This window comes from Pan paniscus, chromosome 9 (genome assembly GCF_029289425.2).
Source record: "Pan paniscus chromosome 9, NHGRI_mPanPan1-v2.0_pri, whole genome shotgun sequence".
Classification (NCBI taxonomy): Eukaryota; Metazoa; Chordata; class Mammalia; order Primates; family Hominidae; genus Pan; species Pan paniscus.
In genome coordinates this window covers 63,912,397-63,935,429 of record NC_073258.2, presented here as the reverse complement: position 1 = coordinate 63,935,429, position 23,033 = coordinate 63,912,397, and the positions used below count along the sequence as shown (strand labels likewise).

Here is a 23,033-nt window from a genome sequence, read left to right as displayed (position 1 = left end):
TGAGGCTCTGGATGACTTTATTCTTCAAATGGTTTTACCCTCCCAGTAGCTCCAGGTGAGACTGAGAGCAAGAACCTGGCCCATCCCTCTCCATTGTCTGAGCAGGTCACCGAGGGAAGCGGGCAGGACGCGCTGGCAGAGTCTGACGGGGCCCTGCTGTGGGTGGAGCAAAGGGTGCCTCATATCTCTGGGGTGCTTGGGGTCGGCCACAAAGGTGGTAGGAGATGGGGTCGACAGATAGGTGAGGGTGGGCCTTGTGCTTCAGATAACCTCACATGGTCAGGCAAGGGTTAGGGGGATGGGATGCAAGGAGCCTAAGGGGCTCACAACAATTACTGACCTAAGGAAGGGCCCAGGAGAGGGAAAAGGGAGGAGTTGTGAGAAGGGACAGGGGAGCTCAGAGGAGAGCACAGAAGAACTTCTTCTCCCGGAATGGGTTCTCCGAAGTGGGCACAGGGGTGATGAGGGGATCCTCACAGGCGTGGGCATCACAGTAAGTCATCAGGTCTGCTGCTGCCTTGGACACCTGGGACACAGCCAGGAAGGGTATTGTTAGCCAGGACCTCTGAAGGGGACTGCAGCCTCCCTCCCCAAATGGGTTCTCTTTTGCCATCTCCAGGGCTCCTTACGACTGTCTTCTCCCTCATCCCCCCCAGAGGCCTGGGGACAGCTCTCTCTACAGAGCCCCAGACTCCTCCCCTGACCTCAGGAAGTGAAGGAAAGAACGCATCTCTTATCTTGAGCTTTGGGAACCTGCAGCACAGCACAGCCTGGCCAACTAATGGGAGCCAGCCAGGGTCCCACCTACCTTTATCCGACACAAGCTGGCTTCAATCTTAAGCTGTTCCACCATCTTGCGTGCTTGCCCAATACTCATAGTGCTGTTCACCGGGGTCTCACCTTTCATCCTGGAAAAAAGAGGGACCTCTCAGAGCACAGTCTCAGCTGGAGGCCCCCCTCCATGCTCACTCCACACCAATTTACAAGGCTGTGGTCATACCCCAATATTTTGTTCCCCTCCTATCCTCCTCCTCCTCCTCCAGTGGACTGTCTCATCCCTGTATTCCTCATGGAAAAAAATAGGGTGGGATGAGGTGCTCCCCAAACTCCCTCATGGCCTGGGCCACAGATCATTAAACCTTACACAAATGATTTAAGGCTTTTCAGCCCTTCAAACCATGTGTGTTCCCAGCTCTGAAGACCTCAACCAACCCTGATGAGGAGGGCACATCACCCCTGTCTGCTCCAGTGAGCCCCAACAGGAGAAAAACAGGCCATTACTTACCTGAAGCCACAAGCGGCAGTAGCAGCCCTGGGTGTAGGGTCAGTGGAGGGTACCAAAACCTTCTGCCTGAAATGGGTGCCCCACCCAGTAGGGAGTTGCAGCTGAAAGTATCTGATGCAGAAGCAGTGACTATAGGAAAGGAGGCCCCTGGGGAGGGCCAGGCCAGAGGTCTGTCGAGGGCTGGTCTCGGTTTCTGCAGCTCAAGCACTGTCTGGATGGCTGGTACCTGAAGGATGAAGGATGCTAGAAGGAGCTGCTCAGATCCTGGAGCATACCAACTGCCTGGCCAGTGGGGGAGCCTAGCTGCCTACATCCCTGCGCACACCCCCACTGTCGCTGGTTCACTGCCTGCCCCTCCCCCATTGCAGGCATCCTGACTCTGGGCTAGAGACCTCCCCAACAGAGCTGAGGCCAAGGCCGACTCCCCCTCTCAAATGGCGTGGTCTGGGCCTATGACGGCCCCTGCAGTGGAGTCTGTACTGGCTGCGGGGGACCCTGCTCATTTGAAAATCTGACATCAGCTGGGCAGTCGCCCCCCTCCTCCTTTCCTCCCTCTACCCTGACACAGCACTTAGCACCTGAATCTTCGTTTCTCTCCCAGGGACCCTCCATTTTCCATATCCAGGAAAATGTGATGCGCCACAGGTATCAGCGTCTGGATCGCCACTTCACGTTTTAGCCACAAGTGACTCAGTGGAAGATCCAGAGTCAACAGAGGCTCGTCAGGAAGATGTCTACAGAAAAGGTAGACCAAAAGGAGGAAGCTGGGGAAAAAGAGGTGTGCGGAGACCAGATCAAAGGACCGGACAAAGAGGAGGTAGGGGCCCTTGTGGGGACAGTCAGCAGAAATATACTGGAAATAGATGGGCTGGCGTGAAGGGGGCGGGGGGATGGATTGGTTTTAAGAATTTCATTCATTTTGAATAGATTACTTCCCACGCCCGCAGCAGTGTGCAAAGATGTACACAACACTGGCCTTGCCCTCTGAAGGACTTTATCTGGGGTGATTAGACGTCTACAAAATAGAAGACTGCCAAAAGCTAGTCTAGATAATGTGCTGTGGGGACTCTGAGGGAGAGTGTATCCAGTTAGGGTCAGAGGAGGTCCACAATGCTACCACGCTGGGAACAGGGCACTAATCTGCCTGCGCAACAACGCAAGAGGCCCAGGTTGCCGCAAACTGCAACATGCTCTAGGCGAATGCCCCCGCCTTAGATGCCTACAGGTCCTAGGAGCTGTGGGCGATAAAAATCAGCGCCAGCTGGATGACCGCCTCACTCGCCCGCTTCGCGGGTGAAATGGCCTGTGGTGAAGGTGTGCACGGAGGGCTGTGATTGCAGTCTCAAGGGATAGCCGAGCGGAGGCTGCAGTCAGCGTATCCCCTGGGGCACATCTTGGGGCCTGCAGGGAGGCAGGCGTCTTTCCCCTTTGGTCACGGTAACCGGAGGGAAACCTGCCGCAGAGAGAGCCAGTGGCGAGCGCAAGGAGACAGCGACCTCGCAGCTCGGGAAGGCTCCGCCCCGCCGCGCTGGACCCCGCCCTGGGCCGAAGCCCCGCCTCCCAGGGCTACAAAAGCGGCCGGCGGAGAGGGGCGGGACTTCCCCGGGAGCCGGAAGTCCCGTCTCACGGTTACCCTGGCAGCGCGCGAGGCTGGTGAGTCGGCAGCCCTGTGGCAGCCGGCGGGCTGGTTTCCATGGTTGCACGATTAGGTAGGGGCTCTGGGCGCTTTGCCCAGCCCCGAGCCGGAGGGGACTGGCGGGAAGCGGCGGTTGGCTGCAGGGCGCTCCGCCGGGCGTGGGGTGTAGCCGTGTCGGGGAGCGAGCTCTGCTCGAGGCGGAGAGGAGAAACTCGGGAAGCAATTGTGGCTACTCTTAGGCTACTGGTTTCGTCAGGCCGTGCGACCTTAGGCAAGTCGCACATGCTCTCCGTGCAGCTGCCTAGCAGTGTGGATTCAGTATCACCGTGTGTGTAAAGCCCTTTCTAAGAATCGTAAGGTGCTTATTCTTTGTTATATAGCTGTGAATGAGAAGGTGGTTTGTCCCAGCATCAAATGACTGGAGAAGGAATTCCACTGAGGAGATTTAGCACTGGGCCAGAGGGAACACAGTGGAGGAAAGGGAAGGGGTAATTGGCAGAGTGGCACAATCATTTGGAGAAAGGCCATATATATGAAATAATGACTTTGCTATCCTGCTATCTCTCGTTCCTCAAAGCCAGTCCAGTAAGCTGTTTTGTCCCCACCGCCCTGGGGAAAGGAGTCACTCTTTTCCCTCACCCTCTCTTTCCAGGAACCACCAGCTGCTGCGTCCCATGGCCAGGGGTGGCGTCCAGGTGGCAGAGCAGCTAGGAACGCAAGGCCTGAACCTGGGGCCAGACACCCTGCTCTCCCGGCCATGGTCAACGACCCTCCAGTACCTGCCTTACTGTGGGCCCAGGAGGTGGGCCAAGTCTTGGCAGGCCGTGCCCGCAGGCTGCTGCTGCAGTTTGGGGTGCTCTTCTGCACCATCCTCCTCTTGCTCTGGGTGTCTGTCTTCCTCTATGGCTCCTTCTACTATTCCTACATGCCGACAGTCAGCCACCTCAGCCCTGTGCATTTCTACTACAGGTGAGAGGGGCCTTCTATCAAAATAGAGGACTCCTATGGGAATTGTAAGGCCCTTGGAGTTCATTCAGTTCAATCCCCTCATTTACAGATAAGGAAAACTGGAGCCAGGTGTGCTTCCAGGGCCTCTCAACTTTCACAGCCCAAGGCTAGATTTGGGTTGCCAGGGCTAGGGTTCTAGTTCTACCTCTGATTACTGAATTCTGGTTAAAAAAAAAAAAAAAAAAAAAAAGGAAAAATATCCACTTCTATCATTATGAGGATCAATTCTATTTTGGTTGGATCACCCCTCTCTCAGGGCCAATGTAGAATTTTGAGCCAACTCAACCCTTTAGTGCAGAACCAACCTGGCTTTCAGTAGAGGAGCTATTAGGAAAGCAGCAGTTTGCTTTTTACATTACTGCCTCTCAGTCCCTGAAAGTCGGCTACACAATAGAGATTATGGAAACATAAGATGAGTAGGCGCATAAACTTGCTTCCCAGAGAGTCTTGCGTCTTGACTGGCCCCTTAGGTTCCTTCTCATTTTACAAACCCTGCCAAGTGCCAAATTCTCTCTTTTTTGAGGTGGAGTCTCTCTCTGTTGCCCAGGCTGGAGTGCAGTGGTGCAGTGTCTGCTCACTGCAACCTCTGCCTCCCAGGTTCAAGCGATTCTCGTGCCTCAGCCTCCCAAGTAGCTGGGATTACAGGTGTGTGCCACCACATCTGGCTAATTCTTGTATTTTTAGTAGAGATGGTTTTTTTTTGTTTTGTTATTGTTTTTGTTTTTGAGATGGAGTCTTGCTCTGTCGCCCAGGCTGGAGTGCAGTGGTGCCATGTCGGCTCACTGCAAGCTCCGCCTCCTGGGCTCACGCCATTCTCCTGCCTCAGCCTCCTGAGTAGCTGGTACTACAGGCACCTGCCACCATACCCAGCTAATTTTTTTTTTTTTTTTTTTTTTTTTTTAGTAGAGACGGGGTTTCACCTTGTTAGCCAGGATGGTCTCAATCTCCTGACCTTGTGATCCACCCACCTTGGCCTCCCAAAGTGCTGGGGAGATGGGGTTTCACCATGTTGGCTAGGCTGGTCTTGAACTCCTGAATGCAGGTGATCCATCCGCCTTGGCCTCCCAAAGTGCTGGGATTACAGACGTGAGCCACTGTGCCCCACCAAGGTCTCTCTTCTTCTTCTTCTTTTTTTTTTTTTTCTTTTTGAGACAGAGTCTCGTGCTGTTGCCTGGGCTGGAGTGCAGTGGCGCAATCTCAGCTCACTGCAACCTCTGCCTCCAGATTCAAGCCATTCTCCTGCCTTGCCTCAGCCTCCCAAGTAACTGGGATTACAGGTGCCTGCCACCACACCTGGCTAATTTTTTTTTGTATTTTTAGTAGAGATGGGGTTTCACTATGTTGGCCAGGCTGATCTCGAACTCCTGACCTCGTGATCCACCCCCTTGGCCTCCCAAAGTGCTGGGATTACAAGCATGAGCCACTGCGCCCGGCCTAGTTCTCTTTTCTTAACAGTGGTTGTAGGACCTATCAACAGATGCAGAGAAGGGCGTTATAATCAATGGTTTAAAGTCATTTTTTCCCTTAAGTCCCTGGTCCAGAGCTATAGTTTCTAAAGCAGAGCTTCTTAAACTTTTAGGAAATGGATCTTATGGCCCTTCCTGCCATAAAAACATATATACGGCCAGGCGCGGTGGCTCACACCTATAATCCCAGCACTTTGGGAGGCCGAGGCAGGCGGATCATAAGGTCAGGAGATTGAGACTATCCTGGCTAACACCGTGAAACCCTGTCTCTACTAAAAATAAAAAAATTAGCCGGGCGTGGTAGCGGGCGCCTGTTGTTCCAGCTACTTGAGAGGCTGAGGCAGGAGAAATGGCGTGAACCTGGGAGGCGGAGCTTGCAGTGAGCCGAGATCGTGCCACTGCACTCCAGCCTGGGCGACAGAGCAAGACTCCGTCTCAAAAAAAAAAACAAAAACGTATATACATACCCAGGCATATGCTGCGCCCACACCCCCACATGCAAATTTGCCTACAATTGGAGGGGTTCATGAGCTTCTTAATAACCATCTGTAGATCCTTTTGGAGGCGTTTTCTCAAACTAGGACCCAGACCAGAGCTACCAAATCAGAATCTCTTGGGGTGGGACCCTGGAATTTCCTTTTTTTTTTTTTTTGAGATGGAGTTTCGCCCTTGTTGCCCAGGCTGGAGTGCAGTGGCGTGATCTTGGCTCACCACAACCTCTGCCTCCCAGGTTCAGGCGATTCTTCTGCCTCAGCGTCCCGAGTAGGTGGGATTACAGGCATGCGCCACCACGCCCCGCTAATTTTGTATTTTTAGTAGAGATGGGGTGTCTCCATGTTGGTCAGGCTGGTCTTAAACTCCTGACCTCAGGTGATCCGCCCTCCTTGGCCTCCAAAAGTGCTGGGATTACAGGCGTGAGCTGCCGCTGCTTGGCCCTGGAATTTACATTTTTATCAAGCTCCTTAAGTCTTTAGAAACACTGAAGTATGCAACTATTTAAGTATCTCTAGATTCCCATCTAAGAACATCTGCTGTAATGAGAGGACATACATTGAAGTCATAGGAAGAGAATGAAATAATCCTTCTGGTATCTTGAATCTCCTGGCCACATTTGTTCTCCATCTTTGTAACAGAGAGAAGGGTGCCTGTTCTGAGAGAAGGGAGGAGGGCAGGAGGGAGCCCTAGGGGGCAAAGAAGGTGTATGGATGGACTAGTAAGACTAACTTAGCAGAGTATCCTCCTCCATTCTCGTTTAGGACTGACTGTGATTCCTCCACCACCTCACTCTGCTCCTTCCCTGTTGCCAATGTCTCACTGACTAAGGGTGGACGTGATCGGGTGAGTATGGGAACTAGAGAGAGGTTTCATTAGAGCTTTGATGACTCAAAATAGGAAGACTTGAGAAAAGCCTAGAGAGAAGCAATTGAGTAATAAGAGACTGGCCGGGCACGGTGGCTCGCGCCTGTAATCCCAGTACTTTGGGAGGCTGAGGTGGGCAGATCACCTGAGGTTGGGAGTTCGAGACCAGCCTGACCAACGCGGAGAAACCCCATCTCTACTAAAAATACAAAATTAGCTGGGCGTGGTGGTGCATGCCTGTAATCCCAGCTACTTGGGAGGCTGAGGCAGGAGAATCACTTGAATCCGGGAGGAGGAGGTTTTGGTGAGCCGAGATCACGCCATTGCACTCCAGCCTGGGCAACAAAAATGAAGCTCTGTCTTAAAAAAAGAAAAAGGAGACTAAGAGGAAGGCTTTGAAGGAAAAGAAATTAAAATTAATTGTGTGTATTGATGGATCTTTCTGCAGCAGGTGTTAGAAATGTTCTTTCTCAACATAGTCCCTGACTTACGGTAATTCAACTTAAGAATTTTTCAACTTACTGTGGTGCAAAAGCGACATACATTCCGTAGACACTGTACTTCAGGTACCTATACAACCATTCTGTTTTTCACTCTCTTTCTTTTTTTTTTTTTTTCAGACAGTCTCACTCTGTCGCCAGGCTGGAGTGCAGTGGCGCAATCTCAGCTCACTGCAACCTCCACCTCCTGGGTTCAAGCAATTCTCCTGCCTCAGCCTCCCGAGTAGCTGGCACTACAGGAGCGCGCCACCACACCCAGCTAATTTTTTTGTATTTTTAGTAGGGATGGGATTTCACCATGTTGGCCAGGATGGTCTGGATCTCTTGACCTTGTGATCTGCCCGCCTCCCAAAGTGCTGGGATTATAGGCGTCAGCCACCACGCCCAGCCTGTTTTTCACGTTCAGTACAGCATTCAATAAATCACATGGGATATTCACTACTTTATTATAAGTATAGGCTTTGTGTTAGATGATTGTAATCAACTATAGGTAGGCTAACATAAGTGTTCTGAGCATGTTTAAGGTAGGCTAGGCTAAGTAAGCTATGATGTTCTTTAGGTTAGGTGTACTAAATGCGTTTTCAGCTTGTGATAGTTTCAACTTAGATGGGTTTATCGGAATGTAACCCCATCATAAACTGAGGACCATCTGTATCAGGTGAAGTATGATCTATTTATCTGCTAGGTAAAGTGAGCAATATCTGCTAGGTGAAGTAAGCAATGTTTTAGACCTAAATGAACAAATGAGCTATTACATTGGAATAAGATGGGCATCTACCCAAGAGTTTTGAAAGCATTTATATAACATTATGAAACTGTTGTCAAATATATGCATCGTGTCATTACAAAGGGTACTGTGCCAGAGGACTGGCCAGATGCCAGTGTGATGTCAACAAACCTGGGAACCCTGAGAAATGCATATGGGGACTGGGCCCTCTATAGTAGGCAAGCTAGAGGAGGCTCTCATAAAGGATAGGTTCTTTTTTTTTTTTTTTTTTTTTTTTTTTTTGAGACAGAGTCTTGCTCTGTCGCCAAGACTGGAGTGCAGTGGCACGATCTCACTTCACTGCAACCTCCAACTCCTGGGATCAAGTGATTCTCCCACCTCAGCCTCCTGAGTACCTGGGATTACAGGTGCCCACCACCACACCTGGCTAACTTTTGTATTTTTAGCAGAGACAGGGTTTCACCATGTTGGTCAGGCTGGTCTAAAACTCCTGACCTCAGGTGATCCACCCACCTCGGCCTCCAAAAGTGCTGGGATTACATGCGTGAGCAACCACACCCAGCCTGAAGTTTTATTTATTTATTTATTTATTTATTTGAGACGGAGTTTCTTTCCTGTCGCCCAGGCTACAGTGCAATGGCACGATCTTGGCTCGCTGCAACCTCTGCCCCCTGGGTTCAATCGATTCTCCTGCCTCAGCCTCCCAAGTAGCTGGGGTTACAGGTGTATGCCACCATACCTAGCTGATTTTTGTATTTTTAATAGAGACGGGGTTTCATCATGTTGGCCAGGCTGGTCTTAAACTCATGATCTCAGGTGATCTGCCCACCTCAGCCTCTTGAAGTGCTGGGATTACAGACATGAGCCACCATGTCCAGCCTGAAGTTATTTTTCAAAAGTGGTACTTTGGAGGAAACTGATGTAATGATAGAATGTCACACTTTTGAAGGGAGGAGTATAACCTATACAGTCTGGGGTTCTATTTTATTTTATTTTTCAAGACAAGGTTTTGCCCTGCCGCCCAGCCTGGAGTGCAGTGATACGATCACGGCTCGCTGCAGCCTTGACCTCCCAGGTTCAAGTGATCTCCCAAGTAGCTGGGACTACAGGTGTGTGCCACCATGCCCAGCTTTTTTTTTTTTTTTTTTAATTTTTAGTAGAGTCAAGATCTTACTATGTTGCCTAAGCTTGTCTCAAACTACTAGGCTCAAGTGGTCCTCCCGACTCAGCCTCCCACAGTGTTAGGATTATAACCGGGTGTGGTGGCTCACGCCTGTAATCTCAGCACTTTGGGAGGCTGAGGAGGCAGGTGGGTCACCTGAGGTCAGGAGTTCGTGACCAGCCTGGCCAACACAGTCAAACCCCGTCTCTACTAAAAATACAAAAATTAGCCAGGTGTGGTGGCACAAACCTATAGTCCCAGCTACTTTGGAGTCTGAGGCACAAGAATTGCTTGAACCCGGGAGGTGGAGGTTGCAATGAGCCGAGATTGCTCCATTGCACTCCAGCCTGAGTGACAGAGCGAGACTCAGTCTCAAAAAAAAACAACAACAAAAAAAACCAGATAGGATCTTGCTATGTTGCCCAGGCTGGTCTCAAACTCCTGGGCTCAGGCAGTCCTCCCACCTGGTCCTTCCAAACTGCTGGGATTACAGGTATGAGCCACCATGCCTGGCCTAGAATCTTCTATAAAGACATTTATTCAGTTTGCTTCCATGGTTAAAAAATAATAAATGACTTGACTGGGCACAGTGGCTCACGCCTGTAATCCCAGCAATTTGGGAGGCCGAGGCAGGCGGATCACATGGTCAGGAGTTTGAGATCATCCTGACCAACATGGTGAAACACCGTCTCTACTAAAAATACAAAAATTAGCCAGGTGTGGTGGTGCAGGCCTGTAGTCCCAGCTACTTGGGAGGCTGAGGCAGGAGAAAGGCGTGAACCTGGGAGGCGGAGCTTGCAGTGAGCCGAGATCGTGCCACTGCACTCCAGCCTGGGCTACAGAGCAAGACTCCATCTCAAAAAAAATTAGGGGCCAAGCGTGGTGGCTCACGCCTGTAATCCCAATACTTTGGGAGGCCGAGGCGGGCGGATCATGAGGTCAAGAGATCGAGACCATCCTGGCCAACGTGGTGAAACCCCGTCTCTACTAAAAATACAAAAATTAGCTGGGCGTGGTGGTGTGCACCTGTAATCCCAGCTACTCTGGAGGCTGAGGCAGGAGAATCACTTGAACCCAGGAGGCGGAGGTTGCAGTGAGCTGAGATCGTGCCACTGCACTCCAGCCTGGCGACAGAGCAAGACTCCATCTCAAAATAAATAAATAAATAATAATAATAAATGACTTTATTGAGAAGAAATGAGAAAGCCACAGAACCTGGGATGGTGCATACAGTTTTGTGGCCCATTGCAGAGATCATAATGGGAAGGCAGGGAGCCAAGGGAGGGAGCCTCAAACGATCAGGTGTGAGGCTGTCACATGAGGGAGGGAGGAATAAAAGGAAGATGAGAGCAAATTCAGCCCATGTGTCTGATAATTAGAAGAGGTTGAACATTTTGTTTGTTGACAATGAACATTTTTAAATGAATTAATGAATGAAATAATCTGTCCACTATGTGTAACGGCTTGCTAGAAGTAGATGTGGTCGCTGCTCTCAATGAGCTCACAGCGTTGATGGAAAACTATACATTGCATATGTTTGCATGCATTTAAGTAGTAAACTGTAAGATGCGGATTCTGGCCAGGCACAGTGGCTCATGCCTGTAATCCCAGAACTTTGGGAGGCCGAGGCGGGTGGATCACCTGAGGTCAGGGTTCAAGACCAGCCTGACCAATATGGTGAAACCCTGTCTCTACTCAAAATGCAAAAATTAGCCAGGCGTGGTGGTGTGTGCCTGTAGTCCCAGCTACTTGGGAGGCTGAGACAGGAGAATCGCTTGAACCCAGGAGGCAGAGGTCACAGTGAGCCGACATCATGCCACTGTACTCCAGCCTGGGTGACAGAGTAAGACTCCATCTCAAAAAGAAGAGGCCGGGCACGGTGGCTCACGCCTGTAATCCCAGCACTTTGGGGGGCCGAGGTGGGTGGATCACGAGGTCAGGAGATGGAGACCATCCTGGCTAAAACGGTGAAACCCTGTCTCTACTAAAAATACAAAAAATTAGGTGGGTGTGGTGGCGGGCGCCTGTAGTCCTAGCTACTCGGGAGACTGAGGCAGGAGAATGGTGTGAACCCGGGAGGCGGAGCTTACAGTGAACCGAGATCGCGCCACTGCACTCCAGCCTGGGCGACAGAGCGAGACTCCGTCTCAAAAAAAAAAAAAAAAAGGATGTGGATTCTGCATTCCAGAAGCATTCGTGAAGAATTAGATCAGTGTTGTCTGGGATAGTCTAAGACGATGGAGATGGCGATGTTCAAAGCGGATCTTTTTTTTTTTTTTTTTTGATACAGAGTCTCTCTCTGTTGCCCAGGCTGGAGTGCACTGGTGTGATCTTGCTTCACTGCAACCTCTGCCTCCTGGCTTCAAGTGATTCTCTTGCCTCAGCCTCCTGAGTAGCTGAGATTACAGGCGCATGCCACCACGTCCAGCTAATTTTTGTATTTTTTTTTTTTTAGTAGAGACGGGGTTTCACCACGTTGACCAGGCTGGTCTGGAACTCCTGTCCTGGTGATCTACCTGCCTCGCCTCCCAAAGTGCTGGGATTACAGGCATGAGCTACTGTGCCGGGCCCAAAGCGGATCTTTTAAGGAAGGGTGAATATTACATGGGAATGTTAGAGAAGGGGGAGAATCTGCCCATCAAGCAGGCAATTGTGGACAAAAGCATGGAATTTTTTTTTTTTTTTGGAGACAGAGTCGCCCAGGCTGGAGTGCAGTGACGTGATCTCGGCTCACTGCAAGCTCCGCCTCCCGGGTTCACGCCATTCTCCTGCCTCAGCCTCCCAAGTAGCTGGGACTACAGGCGCCCACCACCGTGCCCGGCTAATTTTTTTGTATTTTCAGTAGAGACGGGGTTTCACCATGTTAGCCAGGATGGTCTCGATCTCCTGACCTCGTCATCTGCCCGCCTCGGCCTCCCAAAGTGCTGGGATTACAGGCATGAGCCACCGCGCCCGTCCGGCATGGATTTATTCACAAGGTTTTAGTATTAAATTCTGTGGATCCCTTTGGAGGAGATTAATTTTTTTTTTTTTGAATTGGGGTCTCATTCTGTCACCCCAGTTGGAGTGCAGTGGCCCAATCATAGCTCAAACTCCTGGGCTCAAGGGATCCTCCTGCCTCAGTCTCCTCAGCAGCTGGGACTGCAGGCATGCACCACCACACCTGGCTAAGAGAACTACCTATTTTAATGTTTCAAAGAATTTGGGCCAAGGGCAGTGGCTCACACCTATAATCCCAGCACTTTGGGAGGCCAAGGCAGGATTGCTTGAGTCCAGCAGTTCAAGACCAGCTTGGGCAGCATAATGAGACCCCGTCTCTACAAAAAAATAAAAAATTAGCTGGGTGTGGTGGCACATGCCTGTAGTTCCAGCTACTCAGGAGGCTGAGACAGGAAGATCAACTGAGCCCAGGAGGTTGAGGCTGCCAGTGAGCTGTGATCACACCACTGCACTCCAGCCTTTGTGACAAGAGCGAGATCCTGTCTCAAAAAAGAAAAGAATTAATAGACTGGGGGAGTGGTTGAGGGGAAGAATTCATAGGCTGAGCAACAAAGCAAGACCCCTGTCTCTCCAAAAAAAAAAAAAAAAATTTTTAGTTGGGTGTGGTTGCATGTGCCTATAGTCCGTATGGTCCCAGGTACTTAGGAGGCAGAGGCAGGAGGATAGATTGAGCCCAGAAGTTCCAGGCACAGTGAGCCATGATCATGCCACTGCCTTCCAGCCTGTAACAGAGCAAGACCTTGTCTTCACACACACACACACACACACACACAAAACGTTTATGAAGCAACTGGCTTAATCATCTGGTCTCTACAGGGGGTAGGAATCTCATGGAATCCATTTTCTTCAACAGATAGTTTTTTGTTTGTTTGTTTGTTTTGAGACAGAATCTTGCTCTGTCACCCAGGCTGGAGTACAGTGGCATGATCTCAGCTCACTGCAACCTCCGCCTCCCGGGTTCAAGCAGTTCTCTGCCTCAGCCTCCGAGTAGCTGGGATTACAGGTGCCTGCTACCACGCCCGGCTAATTTTTGTATTTTTAGTAGAGACAGAGTTTCACCATCTTGGCCAGGCTGGTCTTGAACTCCTGACCTTGTACACTCGTCTCAGCCTCCCAAAGTGCTGGGATTACAGGCATGAGCCAACCGCGCCCGGCCAACAGATAGTTCTGACTGGCAATAAGAAGGTACAAAAAAAGGCCCCTATCAGTGGTTTCAACCATTGCCTTAGTGATAAACACTGAAAGCACCCCCAAGGCTGAACCCACGTTTTGGAGGTAGTTCACTATGGGCTAGGGCAGTATTTTCCTTTTTTTTTTTTTTTTTGAGACAGAGTTTTGCTCTTGTCGCCCAGGCTGCAGTGCAATGGCGCGCTCTCGGCTCACTGCAATCTCCGCCTCCAGGGTTCAAGCGATTCTCCTGCCTCAGCCTCCTGAGTGGCTGAGATTACAGGCGCCTGCCACCACGTCCATCTAATTTTTGTATTTTTAATAGAGATGGGGGTTTCACCATGTTGGCCAGGCTGGTCTCGAACTCCTGACCTCAGGTGATCCACCTGCCTCGGCCTCCCAAAGTGCTGGGATTACAGGCATGACTCACTGCACCTGGCTAACCTTTTTTTTTTTTTTTTAACCCATTACCTCTAATTAAAAACAGAAGCTTTACCCTCACTCCTGTAATTTTTATATACTACTGTGTGAGGGCCTTGTTGCCAGATATGAATCAATAAAAGGGCTAGAAGAATATAGAAATAGGAAAAACTAGGGCATGTTTGGTAGCAAATCTTTAACCTCTTGAGGGTGATCCCTGTGAAGAAGCCTTCCTACTCTGAGTCTTGGGGTGCTACCAACAGAACCAAGATAAGGGAGCTAGAATGGCAGAAAGATGATCTGGAGCGAGGATGACTGTGCCAGAGCTGGCTGGGGAGACTGAGCATTGTCAGTGCTTGATTAATAATGTAAGAGAGGACAGGTTGGGCCCTGGGGACAGCCTCACCGGCCCATAGGCCAGAGTCACAGATGGCCCAGTTGGCAACATGATGGTTCACTTTTGGAAAAGAAACGTGACACAGCCTTTCTGGGAACAGGGTAGCCAGTCTGATTGAGGAGAGCCAACAGGATACCCAAGACCTGGACGTGAGAGGCTCTAGCCACCAGAAGGGGGCAGCACCTTCTTGGGATGACAGATTGAAAGGCCCGTTAGGCTACCCAAGAGGGTTGTGGCTGAGTATTTGGGGGCGTTGGGGGGGCTAAGAGGGAGGTGGAATAGAGACAGTACATTTTCAACAGAAAAATTTTTTTAAAGAAATGGGGGCTACCTTTGGCAGGTGCTGATGTATGGACAGCCGTATCGTGTTACCTTAGAGCTTGAGCTGCCAGAGTCCCCTGTGAATCAAGATTTGGGCATGTTCTTGGTCACCATTTCCTGCTACACCAGAGGTGGCCGAATCATCTCCACTTCTTCGCGTTCGGTAAGTGTTGGTGGCCTGTCTGAGAAGGTGTGGAGGAAGATGGCAGGATCAGAATGGGTAGGGGGCCGGGTGTAGTGGCTCAGGCCTATAATCCCAGCAGTTTGGGAGGCCGAGGCAGGCAGATCGCTTGAGCCGAGGAGTTCAAGACTGGCCTGGGCAACATGGCGAAACCCATCTCTACAAAAAAAGTTTAAAAAATTAGCTGGGCATGGTGGCTCACGGCTGTAGTCCCAGCTACTCTAGAGGCTGAGGTGGGAGGATCGCTTAAACCTGGGAGGTTGAGTCTGCAGTGAGCCAAGATTGCACCACTGTTCTCCCTCCTGGGCAACAGAGCAAGACCGTCTCAAAAAAAAAAAAAGAATGTCTGGGTAGGGATTCCTCAGGAGAAAACACCCTTGGCTTTGAGGTCACAGACACATCAGGATAAAGAAGGGAATCAAGGCCGGGCCCAGTGGCTCATGCCTGTAATCCCAACACTCTGGGAGGCCGAGGCGGGTAGATCACCTGAGGTCCAGAGTTCGAGACCAGCCTGACCAACATGGAGAAATCCCGTCTCTACTAAAAATACAAAATTAGCTGGGCATGGTGGTGCATGCTTGTAATCCCAGCTACTCAGGAAGCTGAGGCAGGAGAATTGCTTGAACCCGGGAGGCAGAGGTTGTGGTGAGCCAAGATCGTGCCACTGCATTCCAGCCTGGGCAACAAGAGCAAAACTTTGTCTTAAAAAAAAAAAAAGAAAGGAATCAGCTTACAAAACCAGAAACCTTTGCCAAACACCCCAGGTATCTCAGGAGCACGCCCAGCTTTGGGATTAAGTGTGAAGAGTGGAGCTGCTCTCAGAAAACAGGCTTTAGAGCCAGACAGACATGGGCTTGTGTCCTCATTCAGAAACAAGCTAGCTGTGGGTCACCTGACTTAACTTCTTGGGTATAAAGTATCATAAAATGGGTATAATAGTAACTGCCTCATAGCAAGACTAGTTTGGATTCAATGGGGAAATGTAAAATTCCTATTAGCACATAGTGGCTGTTTAATGTTTTTTTGTTTTTGAGACAGAGATTTTGCTCTGTCGCCCAGGCTGGAGTGCAGTGGCGTGATCTCGGCTCACTGCAACCTTCACCTCCTGGGTTCAAGCGATTCTCCTGCCTCAGCCTCTCAAGTAGCTGGGACTACAGGTGCTCACCACCCCACCTGGCTAATTTTTGTATTTTTAGTGGAGGTGGGGTTTCACCATGTTGACCAGGCTGGTCTCGAACTCCTGATCTCAAATGATTCAACCACCTCAGCCTCCCAAAGTGCTGCAAGTACAGGTGTGAGCCACCGCACCTGGCCTAATAAATGTTAAGACTCCATTCTTCCATTAATTAACAACACAACCTCATCATGAAGCAAATTCCTGATGTCTACATGATGGGGGGAAAGCTTCAGATGGTGCACTGGGACTTAGATCCCGTACTGGATTACAGAACTACTTGGTGGGAAAGGCAGATCAGAGACAGTGCTGGGCTTAATCTAGGAAGGTTTCTTGGAAGGAGGGGCCTTTGCTCTATAATAGAGTGTGGTTTAGTAGGGAGAGAGATACTCAAGCAATTGGAATGGTTGGATGAGACTGAGGGGTAGGAAGTGAAGGTGAGGGAGCCAGGGACCTGAGGAAGAAGCCGCCTTCATAGACTACTCAGGGGTGGTTGAGGGGTAGGTAGGGTCATGGGGATCTGGCGTGCACCTTTCCCCAGCCTCTGCTTGCCACCCCCTGCAGGTGATGCTGCATTACCGCTCAGACCTGCTCCAGATGCTGGACACACTGGTCTTCTCTAGCCTCCTGCTATTTGGCTTTGCAGAGCAGAAGCAGCTGCTGGAGGTGGAACTCTACGCAGACTATAGAGAGAACTCGGTGAGTGAGGTGAACGAGCTTTATGACTAGGAGATAGCCCCTCCCATTAGCCCAGGATTCTACCTGAGGAGCCTCCAGGCTCAGGAGGCATCACAACTGAGAGACTGGAAGTGGGGCTCAGATGAGGCGGGTAAGAATGCCAGCGGCAGGACCCTGGCCTGACGCCGCCCTCACCCCACCCCCTCACAGTATGTGCCGACCACTGGAGCGATCATTGAGATCCACAGCAAGCGCATCCAGCTGTATGGAGCCTACCTCCGCATCCACGCGCACTTCACTGGGCTCAGGTGAGGGGCCAACTGGAGTGAACCTTGGGCAACTCTTCACGGGGGCTAACCTTCCACCAAGAGGGTCCCAAGCAGAGGTAATGGGTTTACAGAGCAGAGCTGAGTTGGGTTTCACATAGGCCAGAGGGTCTCAAAGCTGCCACATATTGGCCTATCAGCTCCCTGGGGAATTTTTATCTAGGCATCAGAATTTTTAATTTTTGTTTTTTGCCCCCCCAACCCTCCATCATCCCTGTTCATCTTCCCTCCGCCCTGCCATCCACCCAGAAATCCAGGGCTAAGGGCTCCACCCAAGTGAGCAGAATTTTTTTTTTTTTTTTTTTAAGAGGGGGTCTTGCTCTGTTGCCTAGGCTGGAGTGCAGTGGCGCGACCTCGGCTCACTGCAAGCTCTGCCTCCCGGGTTCACGCCATTCTCCTGCCTCAGCTTCCTGAGTGGCTGGGACTACAGGCTCCTGCGACCACACCTGGCTAATTTTTTTTGTATTTTTGGTAGAGATGGGGTTTCACCGTGTTAGCCAGGATGGTCTCAATCTCCTGACCTTGTGATCCGTCCACCTTGGCCTCCCAAAGTGCTAGGATTACAGGCGTGAGCCACCGCGTCCGGCCTGTGAGCAGAATGTTTTAAAGCACCCTGAGGAAGGCTGATGGGCTGACAGAATTAAGAGCTACTGTTTTGAACCGTTGGCTTAGCAAGAGTTGGGGTGACTCTTGAGAGACAGACAACATTGAGGCTGTGGCATATGGCCCTCCCACAGGAGACTTCCCAAGGTCCTTGGCCTTTGTTAGAACCTGGTATAGCAGGTTCTGGGAACTGTGTGGGTGGGAGGCAGGGGTGACAGAGCCAGCTGTAACCAAACTCACTTGAATTGCCCTAGAAATTATTTCTGGGACATGAGAAGGCTGGTGCTCTCTGGTAACTGCTACTACCTTCTTGTCCCTACTTCCTACCTCAGATACCTGCTATACAACTTCCCGATGACCTGCGCCTTCATAGGTGTCGCCAGCAACTTCACCTTCCTCAGCGTCATCGTGCTCTTCAGCTACATGCAGTGGGTGTGGGGGGGCATCTGGCCCCGACACCGCTTCTCTTTGCAGGTCGAAAGGGGCAAGGACCCCCTTTTGTCCCTTTGATCTTTGTGGGTGGTCAGGGGTATGTTGGGGATTAGGGCATGAGGGTCCTGATTGTTAGTGAGGGAAGTCAGTCCTGGCTGCTCAGTAGTTTTTCCTCCACAGGTTAACATCCGAAAAAGAGACAATTCCCAGAAGGAAGTCCAACGAAGGATCTCTGCTCATCAGCCAGGTAAAGGTGTTGGCTGGGGAGCTGTTGAGGTGGGCTAGGTTGAGCTGGGCTGGGCCAGAAGGAGTCCCTGCTTCATCCAGTATGAGGCTTAGGGTATCACCGACTGAGACAAGGGTCAAAGGAAAGGCGAGGAAGGTGAGGTTGGCACTGCCGTCCAGGCACAGCCACCCTAACCCTAAGCTGTCCTCTCCCTCTTTGGAGGTGCAGGGCCTGAAGGCCAGGAGGAGTCAACTCCGCAATCAGATGTTACAGAGGATGGTGAGAGCCCTGAAGATCCCTCAGGGACAGGTATGGCGCAGCCGCCACACTCTCTCCTTCCTGACTCCTTGGCTTTCTCCTTCAGTGTCTGGGTCTGACCCCTGCATTCCCCTTTTGGCTGCAGAGGGTCAGCTGTCCGAGGAGGAGAAACCAGATCAGCAGCCCCTGAGCGGAGAAGAGGAGCTAGAGCCTGAGGCCAGTGATGGTGAGGGGCATCCTGCAGCATGACCTGGGTGGGGCCCCCGGTTAATCTAATATCCCATTTGAGATTTTGTTTTTCCCTTTCCTGGCCCAGGTTCAGGCTCCTGGGAAGATGCAGCTTTGCTGACGGAGGCCAACCTGCCTGCTCCTGCTCCTGCTTCTGCCCCTGTCCTAGAGACTCTGGGCAGCTCTGAACCTGCTGGGGGTGCTCTCCGACAGCGCCCCACCTGCTCTAGTTCCTGAAGAAAAGGGGCAGACTCCTCACATTCCAGCACTTTCCCACCTGACTCCTCTCCCCTCGTTTTTCCTTCAATAAACTATTTTGTGTCAGCTTCTTCCTTGACTCTGAAATGGGTTCAGGGCCATTTGAAAACCCTGTGTCCCCCATGCATCTCTCACTTTCCACCATTAGAGGGGAGGTCTTCTTGTCCAGGGGAAGGCCTCCAGACCTGGGCTATTTTAAGCACAGATGTTTCCATTCATAAGCCTAGGAAGTCCAAGGAGGGAGAAGCTATCCTGGCCCCTAGCAAGCTTTCCCACTCCCTGCATGTGACTTTCATCTCCCCCAGAGGAGGGGGATGGTGTAGGGCAGGTCTGCAGAGCTGGGAGACATCATTCTGGCCCCCTCTGCACCCCTCCCTTCCTCCCTTCCTCCCTTTCTCTGTCCATTGGGAGGCAGAAGACAGGAAATGACTGCCATGGATGTGGTATGATTTTTACCAAAACAGCATTTTGCGGCTCAGGCCCGTGCTGTTCGCAGCTGTTTTCCTCTAATATCAGCCAGGTGGCCGCCTTCTATGTTCCCCTCCCTATCCCGTTGTATGACTTCAGCCTTCGGATTCTAAGCTCCTGGCTGCTTTCCACATTCCACTCCCTTTCCAGAACCCAGGCATCCTGGGCTCCAGCTGAAACCATTGCATGTGGCTTTCCCCATCCCTGGCCCCGTGACTCAGTCCCTCTGAAGGGAGCAGCCCTCTTTTTTGGCAATCACCAGGGAGGTGGGAGGAGGAGGGGAGCTAGGTGGTGACATCACAGTCGAAGGTTATAAAAGCTTCCAGCCAAACGGCATTGAAGTTGAAGATACAACCTGACAGCACAGCCTGAGATCTTGGGGATCCCTCAGCCTAACACCCACAGACATCAGCTGGTGGATTCCCGCTGCATCAAGGCCTACCCACTGGTGAGGAGCTGCTATGGGCCAGAGAGGAGGAGGGAGGCATGCAGGGGCCAGGACTCCTTGGACAGGATTTGCACAGATAGCAGGTGGGGAGGGAGGATTCCAGCGTCCCTATTTTTTTCTCTTGTTTTCAAAAAATATAGCTGTGCTTACAATATTTCTCCGTTCTGTTCTCTTTTCTCAATTCTGTCTCCTTTCTGGGTTTTTGCCTGTGTCACTGACGGATACATGTTTTTGTTGAGTTGAGGTCTCACTCTGTCACCCAGGCTGGAGTGTTGTGGGGCGATCATGGTTCACTGCAGCCTTGAACTCCCGGGCTCAAGTGATCCTCCTGAGTAGCAGGGACCACAGGCATGTGCAGTATATTTTTAATGTTTTTTAACTTTTTAATAATTTTTAAATACTTTTTAATTTTTGTAGAGATGGGGTCTCTCTGTGTTGCCCCAGCTGGTTTGGAATCCTGGCCTCAAGCAATCCTCTTGCCTTGACTTCCCCAAAGTGTTGGGATTATAGGCATCAGCCTAAGGGCCCGGCTTTGTTACTTGTTTTGCTTAGATCTTTTCTCTGGGTGGCAGCTAGTAAATATCCTACCGTTCTTCCCTGGGCTAAGTAAATCATGTCCTCCTCTTCTCTCCCTCAGCACTTTGTTTATTCATTAACTGTTTCTAATACTTAACACATGCTGATCATGCATCTGTCTCATGTGTCAGATCATGTTTTATTTTTTGTCTGAAACCAAGCACACAGCCTGGACTCAGAAGTTGGTTGACAAATGAGTGTGTCTGCCTCATTCCAACTTCTTTCCTCTTCTGATCCCCAGTTGCATTTTCCTGTCTCCAGAGGTTGTGTCCAGGCAGAGGGCATGGCAGGCTTTTGGGCTGAACAGGCTTTATCTATCCACCCCTTCCCTTCCAGTCTCCATGCTGGGCTCTCCCTGCCTTCTGTGGCTCCTGGCCGTGACCTTCTTGGTTCCCAGAGCTCAGCCCTTGGCCCCTCAAGACTTTGAAGAAGAGGAGGCAGAAGAGACTGAGACGGCGTGGCCGCCTTTGCCGGCTGTCCCCTGCGACTACGACCACTGCCGACACCTGCAGGTGCCCTGCAAGGAGCTACAGAGGGTCGGGCCGGCGGCCTGCCTGTGCCCAGGACTCTCCAGCCCTGCCCAGCCGCCCGACCCGCCGCGCATGGGAGAAGTGCGCATTGCGGCCGAAGAGGGCCGCGCAGTGGTCCACTGGTGTGCCCCCTTCTCCCCGGTCCTCCACTACTGGCTGCTGCTTTGGGACGGCAGCGAGGCTGCGCAGAAGGGGCCCCAGCTGAACGCTACGGTCCGCAGAGCCGAACTGAAGGGGCTGAAGCCAGGGGGCGTTTATGTCGTTTGCGTAGTGGCCGCTAACGAGGCCGGGGCAAGCCGCGTGCCCCAGGCTGGAGGAGAGGGCCCCGAGGGGGCCGACATCCCTGCCTTCGGGCCTTGCAGCCGCCTTGCGGTGCCGCCCAACCCCCGCACTCTGGTCCACGCGGCCGTCGGGGTGGGCACGGCCCTGGCCCTGCTAAGCTGTGCCGCCCTGGTGTGGCACTTCTGCCTGCGCGATCGCTGGGGCTGCCCGCGCCGAGCCGCCGCCCGAGCCGCAGGGGCGCTCTGAAAGGGGCCTGGGGGCATCTCGGGCACAGACAGCCCCACCTGGGGCGCTCAGCCTGGCCCCCGGGAAAGAGGAAAACCCGCTGCCTCCAGGGAGGGCTGGACGGCGAGCTGGGAGCCAGCCCCAGGCTCCAGGGCCACGGCGGAGTCATGGTTCTCAGGGCTGAGCGCTTGTTTAGGTCCGGTACTTGGCGCTTTGTTTCCTGGCTGAGGTCTGGGAAGGAATAGAAAGGGGCCCCCAATTTTTTTTTAAGCGGCCAGATAATAAATAATGTAACCTTTGCGGTTTAAGAGGATAAAATGGAGGATATTATTATGTGGGTACTTATATGACCTTTGTAACCATTTAAAAATGTAAAAACGACCTGACTTAGTAATGCGAACCTATAGTAGCAGCTACTCCAGAGGCTGAAATGGGAGGATCTCTTGAGCCCAGGAGTTGGAGTCCAGTCCAGCCAGGGCAACATAGCCAGACGCCCTTATTTTTTATTTTGTTTTGTTTTGGTTTTTTGTTTTTTGAGAAGGAGTTTCCCTCTGTCACACAAGCTGGAGGGCAATGGCGCCATCTCAGCTCACTGCAACGTCCACCTCCTGGGTTCAAGCGATTCTCCTGCCTCAGCATCCTAATTAGTTGGGATTACAGGCGCCCACCACCATGCCCGGCTAATTTTTGTGTTTTTTTAGTAGAGACGGGGTTTCACCATGTTGTCAGGCTGGTCTCAAACTCCTGACCTCAGGTACTCCACCCGCCTTGGTCTCTCAAAGTGCTGGGATTACAGGCATAAGCCACTGTGCCCAGGCAGACCCCCTTCTTTAAAGATGTAAAAACCGGCCGGGCGCGGTGGCTCACGCCTGTAATCCCAGCACTTTGGGAGGCTGAGGCGGGCAGATCACGAAGTCAGGAGGTCGAGACCATCCTGGCTAACACGGTGAAACCCCGTCTCTACTAAAAATACAAAAATTAGCCGGGCATGGTGGTGCGTACCTGTAGTCCCAGCTACTCCGGAGGCTGAGGCAGGAGAATGGCGTGAACCCGGGAGGCGGATCTTGCAGTGAGCGGAGATTGCACCACTGCACTCCAGCCTGGGTGACAGAGCAAGACTCCCTCTCAAAAGAAAAAGAAAAAAGATGTAAAAACCATTCTTAGTTTGTGGGCCTTACAAATCAGGCCACTGGCCCATTGCTTGTAGTTAGTTGATCCATGTCATGCACCCTCAAAATGGCTCTGTCACTGTGAGTGGCTTCAGTGGGATTTTGAGAATAAGTTTATATTCTTGCTAGGTAAAACAAAACAAAAACGACAGTAATACCAAGGAATTTTCCCCCACTTTTACCCTCCATTTGTGTTTATTGCATATCCACTATAACAACATTAAAGGACCTTTAAAAGGAAGTAATTTTTATTGTTTATGATTCCTTTCAAGTCACTGTCCACACACCCATTTTTCAGAGTAATATACATACTTTTGATTTTTTTTTGTTTTTGAGATGGAGTCTCACTCTGTTGCCCAGTCTGGAGTGCAGTGGCACGATCTCAGCTCACTGCAATCTCCGCCTCCTGGGTTCAACTGATTTTCCTCCCTCAGCTTCCCAAGTAGCTGGGACTACAGGCGTGCACCACCACGCCCAGCTGATTTTGTATTTTTTTAGTAGAGATGGGGTTTCACCATGTTGG

The 23,033-nt window shown here is 51.4% G+C and overlaps 3 protein-coding genes across 4 annotated transcripts; 2 read left to right on the top strand and 1 right to left on the bottom strand.

Annotated features, from left to right (window-relative positions):
- GNG3 (G protein subunit gamma 3) lies at positions 1 to 1,535 on the bottom strand. The gene is made up of 3 exons (XM_003828499.6): positions 1,286 to 1,535; positions 809 to 908; positions 1 to 526 (listed from the first exon to the last, which is right to left on the bottom strand). The coding sequence occupies exons 2-3, from the start codon at positions 905 to 907 to the stop codon at positions 398 to 400; spliced, it is 228 nt and encodes a 75-aa protein (XP_003828547.1). The 5' UTR covers position 908; positions 1,286 to 1,535; the 3' UTR covers positions 1 to 397.
- On the top strand, positions 462 to 18,883 carry BSCL2 (BSCL2 lipid droplet biogenesis associated, seipin). Of its 2 annotated transcripts, none has more exons than XM_003828498.4 (11): positions 462 to 2,102; positions 3,574 to 3,890; positions 6,652 to 6,733; positions 14,468 to 14,611; positions 16,368 to 16,502; positions 16,692 to 16,789; positions 17,743 to 17,884; positions 18,023 to 18,089; positions 18,297 to 18,377; positions 18,472 to 18,552; positions 18,643 to 18,883. In XM_003828498.4, the coding sequence occupies exons 1-11, from the start codon at positions 2,016 to 2,018 to the stop codon at positions 18,789 to 18,791; spliced, it is 1,383 nt and encodes a 460-aa protein (XP_003828546.1). In that variant the 5' UTR covers positions 462 to 2,015; the 3' UTR covers positions 18,792 to 18,883. The 2 variants fall into 2 exon arrangements, with proteins under 2 accessions (XP_003828546.1, XP_008952148.1); XM_008953900.4 differs by having other exon boundaries at positions 1,652 to 2,102; positions 18,291 to 18,377.
- Positions 18,884 to 19,030: 147 nt separating this feature from the next.
- LRRN4CL (LRRN4 C-terminal like) lies at positions 19,031 to 22,751 on the top strand. The gene is made up of 2 exons (XM_034932800.3): positions 19,031 to 19,728; positions 20,641 to 22,751. Exon 2 carries the CDS (start codon positions 20,646 to 20,648, stop codon positions 21,360 to 21,362), a length of 717 nt encoding a protein of 238 aa, XP_034788691.1. The 5' UTR covers positions 19,031 to 19,728; positions 20,641 to 20,645; the 3' UTR covers positions 21,363 to 22,751.
- Positions 22,752 to 23,033: the final 282 nt, after the last annotated feature.

Excerpts from the sequence above, each read along its gene's own strand:
- GNG3 (XM_003828499.6), bottom strand. The coding sequence starts at position 907 with ATGAAAGGTGAGACCCCGGTGAACAGCACTATGAGTATTGGGCAAGCA. Across the intron at positions 527-808 it reads CCAGCTTGTGTCGGATAAAG|GTGTCCAAGGCAGCAGCAGA; the intron begins GTAGGTGGGACC and ends GCTGTGTCCCAG.
- BSCL2 (XM_008953900.4), top strand. The coding sequence starts at position 2,016 with ATGTCTACAGAAAAGGTAGACCAAAAGGAGGAAGCTGGGGAAAAAGAG. Across the intron at positions 2,103-3,573 it reads AAGGACCGGACAAAGAGGAG|GAACCACCAGCTGCTGCGTC; the intron begins GTAGGGGCCCTT and ends CTCTCTTTCCAG. Across the intron at positions 18,378-18,471 it reads TGAAGATCCCTCAGGGACAG|AGGGTCAGCTGTCCGAGGAG; the intron begins GTATGGCGCAGC and ends TTTTGGCTGCAG.
- LRRN4CL (XM_034932800.3), top strand. The coding sequence starts at position 20,646 with ATGCTGGGCTCTCCCTGCCTTCTGTGGCTCCTGGCCGTGACCTTCTTG.